The sequence below is a fragment of the Octopus sinensis genome, unplaced genomic scaffold (assembly GCF_006345805.1).
Source record: "Octopus sinensis unplaced genomic scaffold, ASM634580v1 Contig06844, whole genome shotgun sequence".
Classification (NCBI taxonomy): domain Eukaryota; kingdom Metazoa; phylum Mollusca; class Cephalopoda; order Octopoda; family Octopodidae; genus Octopus; species Octopus sinensis.
This window is the reverse complement of record NW_021829600.1, coordinates 18,318-25,000: the sequence shown is the minus strand read 5'-3', so window position 1 is coordinate 25,000 and position 6,683 is coordinate 18,318. Positions and strand designations below refer to the sequence as shown.

The window sequence follows — 6,683 nt, the reverse complement described above, 5'->3', positions numbered from 1 at the left end:
AAAGGTGTTCCCATTTCCTCCAGACATTTCCATAACTTGTCATGATCAATGCTGTCAAAGGCTTTGGAGTAATCGATGAAACACATGTACAGCTTCTTTTGGTATTCTCTTGCCTTTTCCATAATCCACCGTAGGTTGGCGATGTGATCGTGGGTGCCTGTTCCCTTTCTGAAACCAGCTTGCTCCTCTCTCAATAGTTGTGTTCAGGCGCTTCTGGATGATTTAAGGAGAATTTTGCTTACATGGGAGATCAGGGCGATGTTACGGTAGTTTGCGCAGTCCTTGGTATCTCTTTTCTTTAGTATTGTGATGAAAACTGACCTCTTCCATTCCCTTGGCCACTTACAGGTTCTCCATATTCGTTGGCAAAGCGATTTAGTGTGTTTGGTGGTATTGCGTGAGTACTTCTGTGGAATACCATCAGTACTTGGGAAAATTTTCGGTTGGCCAGCTGTTTTCATTGCCTATACCACCTCATCCTCCAGATGTCTGGCTCCAGTTCCAGTTCCAGTGGCTTCTCTTTGCCTGTTCATCGAGGTTGTTCCCTGCATGCAACTGTTCAGTGTATCTTTCCACTTTTCCTGATCCCTTCTTGGTCATGCAGTTCTTCACAATTTTCTCCTCGGATGGTTGCTTGTCTGGCCTGAATACTGTACGGGTCTTCTTTACATGTTGGTAAAGTTCTCTCATGTTCCCTTTCCTGTATGCCTCTTCTGCCCTTGCATATTCCTCATTCCAGTATTTCTCTTTGACCTTCCTGGCGGCCTGTTGGAACATTTGCTCTCCTTCTTTCTTCTGCTATTGCAATAGTCTCCTCCGAAATCCACTTTGCTGATCGTACATGTTTCTCTGCTGTTTCAATGACAATTTCCTTTACCTTCTCCCATATTTCTTCTGCTTCTTGATTCTCTTCGATGGCGATCAGTTCGAAGCGGTTTCTGATCTCAGCAGTATATGCTGGACCGATCTTGCTGATATTAAATTTCTGCTAAGCGGGTGGTCGCTTGACCTGCAGAGTCGCATCTTGATCTTGGCAACCAGAAGTTCATGGTCAGATCCACAGCCTGCCCCAGGGAACGTCTTCACAGCTTGGACTGAACTCTTCCACCGTTGCTGACATAGGATGTAGTCGATTTGATTGCGGTACTGTCCACTTGGCGACGTTCAGGTGTATAACCTTCTTGGTTGCTGAAACCAAGTAGTGGTTAACCGCATGTGTTGTTCTTGACAAAATTGTACCAGTCGATCTCCTGCTTCATTCCGTTCTCCTAATCCAAATTTGCCAACGATGTCTGCTTCTGCCCTTTCTCCAATTTTGGCATTGAACTCTCCCAGAATATACACAACATCTGCTCGTGATGTTTCCTCGATTGCGCCCTGAATTTCTGCATAGAATTGTTCAATCTCATCTTCTTCGGCGTCGGCAGTTGGCGCGTAGATTTGTAGCAATGTGATGTTGTTGAGTTTGGCTTTGATGCGAATGGTAATCACTCGATCACTCATGGTCTGGTAACTTTCAACGCACTTGGATATTTTCTTGTATAGAACAAATCCCACTCCATGTTGTCTGGTCTTATTATTGCCTGAAAAGTACATTGTATGATCACCAGAGTTGAAGAAACCATTGCCAGTCCAATGAACTTCGCTGACTCCCAGGATATCGATGTTTAACCGATTCATTTCTTTATTGATGGTGTCCAACTTCCCAATGTTCATCCCCCTTACATTCCATGTTCCAATTTTTGTGACTTTTATGCAGCGCAGGGATCTCAGTTCGCTGGTCGCTACATCAGCAGGCAGGTGTCCAGAAGGATTTGTCCCATCCGCGTCATCAATACCGCCGCTATTATGATTATCCTTGTGCTCTTCCCCAGTAGCCAATGTGGTATCTCGCAGCCGGGGGTCCCCACTGTTTGGTACCATCATATTAGAATTCTTACACTTTTGATCCATAGAGTATATTGGCCAGGATACTGGGGTAGGTGGCCAGGTCTTTCCCCAGGCCAGAGCCGTTTAGCCAGCATACTTACCATATGCTGTTGCCACCCCCAGCACCACGGTGAGGAGAACGGTTGGGCTTTGGAGGGGGTGGGGGTAATATCCTTGGCAATTATGTTATTTTTTAGCTACCCTTGTAACTATTTATTTTATCCGTGTTATTTTTACCCATTGAAAAAATACACATGCATTTATATATGTGTGTGTGTGTGTATATATATATATATATATATATGTATACACACACATTTAGCTGCACCAAATTTGAAAATTTGAAAAAGAAACCTCTGCTCTGGTAACTAGATGTCAAAGCAATTACTCCGCCACTTAAATATAAATGGGGTATACCTGGACTTCACCAAGGATCTAATCTGTTGTTATCTGTTTAAGCTACATTCAGAAGAATTGACGGATCATAACATTCATGTTTGCGTACGAAAAAGAAAAGGGATATGGACGATATATATATATATATATATATATAGATATATATAATATATACACAATACGCAGCGCGCACAACACCACACACACACACACACACCACCACACACAAAACTATTTACCGTTAGGAGCAGGCGTGATGGTGTGATGAGCTTGCTTCCCAACACACGGTTCTGGGTTGAGTCCCACTGCGTGGCACCTTGGGTAAGTGTCTTCTACTATAGCTTCGAGTCAACCAAAGCCTTGTGGGTGGATTTGGTAGACGGTATTTCGTCTGCCGCTACGTTCTGAGTTCAAATTCCGCCGAGGTCGACTTTACCTTTGATCCTTTCGGGATCGATTAAATAAGTACCAGTCACGCACTGGAGTCGATGTAATCGACTTAATCCGTCTGTCCTTGTTTGTCCTCTCTGTGTTTAGCCCCTTGTGGGTAGTAAAGAAATAGGCATTTCGTCTGCCGTTACGTCCTGAGTTCAAATTCCGCCGCGGTCAACTTTGCTTTTCATCCTTTCGGGATCGATTAAATAAGTACCAGTTACGCACTGGAATCGACTAAATCCCTTTGTTCGTCCCCTCTGTGTTTAGCCCCTTGTAGGCAATAGAGAAATAAATCTATATGAAAAGTTTTGTGTGTGTATATATAAACGAATTTGTATATATATACTCTGTGTATGTATATATATATTCTGTTACTTGTTTGAGTCATTTGACTATGTCCATGCTGGAGCACCGCCTTTAATGATTTTTTAGTCGAACAAATCATCCCCAGAGCTTATATACATATCTATATCTATCTATCTATCTATCTATCTATCTATCTATCTATCTATCTATCTATCTATCTATCTATCTATCTATCTATCTATCATCAATTATCTATCTATCTATCTATCTATCTATCTATCTATCTATCTATCGATCTATCTATTTATCTATCTATCTATCTATCTATCTATCTATCTATCTATTATTATATCTATCTATCTATATCTATATCTATCTATCTATCTATCTATCTATCTATCTATCTATCTATCTATCTATCTATCTCTATCTCTTCTCTCTCTCTCTCTCTCTCTCTCTATATATATATATATATATATATATATATATATATATAGAGAGAGAGAGAGAGAGAGAGAGAGAGAGATAGATAGATAGATAGATATAGATAGATAGATAGATAGATAGATAGATAGATAGATAGATAGATAGATAGATATACATTTAAGTACATATCTGCAAGCATACAGTGTGACCATGCGGCACAATTATAGCTGCACTAAAGTTGAAAGGGGTCCTATTAGATCGATTATTATTGTTTTATTTAAGGTTATAATTCCAAAGATCTTTATGTTGTTTCAATTTCACGTCAGCCCTCATCAGGCAGACCTTTAATTAAAAACTTTCGGCTTCGACTATCCTACCATTCTAGTGGTATCTGGGTCTAGATCATTCAATGTAGTCTTTCTTTTTAAAGATTATAAGGTGTGAGTTGAGAGATATTTGCTTACTATTTCTAGCCGCCGTATTGGCAACATTGGAGATGCCTAAATCTAGAATTATAGTTCAATAACTATATTTAATACGCAGAAACACCTAAATCTAGACAAAGTGAATGGGGTGGGGGTGCTTTTGTTTGTGGTCGAATTAATTTGTGAATAAATAAACAGTTCTAGATGTTGACCTAACAGAACAGAACAACATCTAAGACCAATGTCTTAAGAGAGCTGACCTGCCGAATCAAAAATCTTTTTTCCAGGGAAAAGGACAAATGAATAAATGAGAAAATAAGTTAAGAGAACCAGTTTAAAATTCAGATCACTTATCGTACAAATGGTAAGAACTGTAAAGTTTTTTCTTGCATCTATTTCTTTAAATGGCTTAGATAAAGTTGCAGTGTAGCACCCACGGCTATTCAGTGCCTCCAAGACTGCCTGGAAGGAGGAAGTTGTCTTCAAGCTGGAAGCCTAGCCGGAATACCTGCATGAGAGTAAATGTCCCTAAGGACAAGTAAGGATGTTAAACCAGATGATAGTTTTAGTCAACTATTCAAGAATAGGTATAATCCACTAAACGGGATTCCGTACAGTTTCCATCTGCTAAACTTCTCTCACAAAGCTTTGTCCGACTTAATTCCATGAAAAGAGACACTTACCCAAGACACGGCAAAGTGGGATCTAACCCGAAACCACGTATATGCGAAGGGAACTTCTTATTCACGCGACCATGTCTGTGCCAGCTTTCACTAATGTTAGGAGTGTTCATAAGAGGGTTTTATTTTATTTTATTTTATCTAGTTTCAGCTAACGAGCTGTGGCCATGCTGGGGCACCGCCATTGTTTATTAAGTTTAAATACTATGAAAAGCGAAAATCTAACGTTTTGGGATCTCGCTCTTCGTCGATGAGTGAGGAAGAAAGAGATGAGAAAGCGGTGTTGAGTTTTTTGGTTGTATATCTTAGGATTGGTGAAGAAATTGAAATGAAAGAGCAATGTGATATGATGTGTGTGTGTGTGGTGTGTGTGTGTGTGTGTTCGAGTGCGTATGTGTTCGTGTGTGATTGTGTGTGTAATGTGGTGAGTGAGGGATGAAAGCTAGTAGAGTGCAGGCGTGAAACCAAGAAGATATGAGGATGAGGTGGATGAGAGTAGAAGTGACGAGGGTGGCTAGATTAATCAAAGTTTGAGGATATCAAAGTCCACATCCGGATGGATGGCAATAAACATCTGTTGTAATGTTTATAAACAACACTAACAACAACGGCAACAGCAACAATGACAATATCAATGAAGACGACAAAGATAAGAACAGCAACAGCATCAAAGACAATCACCACCAACAACAACACCAACTAGAACAAGCCAACTGGAACACCACCGCCGGCAGTGGATAATGTAAACCTGTTAAATAACCATTTAGAACTAGGGTATCGTGTTTACATAGCACTACCCGTACCTTCAAATATTTTAGAAAATAATATTTTGCGAGGGACGTTCAATAAGTACTGCCCCTGATCCACTTGCAGTTGTTTGATCTAGCTGAAATTTTGCATGTGCAAATTTTTATGTCTGAACTAATTGTGGTTTCTGATTTACAGGTGTTTGAACTGAGTCAAGTATGAAATGGAGCCTGTTAAGCGTCGAGCAGTGATCCGGTTTTTGTATTTGAAAGGACGCACACCACGGGATACTTTTGATGAAATGAAAGTAACTTATGGTGATGATGCCCCATCATATGATCTTGTAAAACGCTGGCATCGTGAATTCAAACATGGTCGGAACTCTGTGGAAACAGCTCCCAGATCTGGTCACCCCCCTTCTGCCATTGATGAGGCATCTGTCCGTCAAGTTGAAGCTGCCATTTTGGAAGATCGACGCATAACTATTCGCCAAATAGCCCATGAGGTCAAGATTAGTACCGGGTCTGTGGAAACTATCATTCATGACCATTTGCATATGCAAAAGGTGTCTGCCAGACGGATTTCCAGGTTGCTCACACCTTTCCAGAAGCAAGAACGCGTCGAGTGCTCGAGGACGAATTTGGAGATGTGCCAAGAAGATGAGTCAAAATTTTTCAAAAGACTGATTACACAGGATGAAACCTGGGTCCATCACTATGATCCAGAGACCAAAGCCCAGTCAATGCAGTGGAAGCACCGTGACTCACCTCCTCCAAAGAAGGCAAGTGTGCAGCCCTCCGCTGGCAAGGTCATGCTCACAGTCTTCTGGGACCAGAACGGAGTAGTGATGACAGATTTCCTGGCAAAGGGTACCACAATTACAGGAGCCTATTATGCTTCACTTTTGAGGAAATTAAGAGAAGCTATCAAAATCAAGAGGCGGGGCAAAATCAGCAAAGGCATCCTCCTCCTGCAGGACAACGCTCTGGTCCACAACTCGCGTGTCGCCAGATCAGAAGCACAGGCGTGCGTCTATGAACTCCTCCCCCAACCCCCTTACTCTCCTGACCTTGCACCCTCTGATTTTTCCAGCCATGAAGTTGTTTTTGAAAGGAAAGCGTTTCCCAGATGATGCAGCCTTGATTTCTGGAGTCACGTCGTGGTTGGAGGACCAAGCAGGGGTCTTCTACAAAAACGGCCTCCAGAGCTGCATCAAACGATGGGAGAAATGCATAACTCTGGGTGGTTCCTATGTAGAAAAAGACTAATAACTGTGCCAAGTTTCGTTGCTCTACTGCAATGGGAAGTGGGTCAGAGGCATTACTTATTGAACGCCCCT

At 41.5% G+C, this 6,683-nt stretch overlaps 1 protein-coding gene across 1 annotated transcript; it reads right to left on the bottom strand.

Annotated features, from left to right (window-relative positions):
• Nucleotides 1–1,164: 1,164 nt before the first annotated feature.
• On the bottom strand, nucleotides 1,165–1,953 carry LOC115227667 (craniofacial development protein 2-like). The gene has a single exon (XM_029798423.1). It carries the CDS (start codon nucleotides 1,951–1,953, stop codon nucleotides 1,165–1,167), a length of 789 nt encoding a protein of 262 aa, XP_029654283.1.
• Between the last annotated feature and the right edge of the window lie 4,730 nt (nucleotides 1,954–6,683).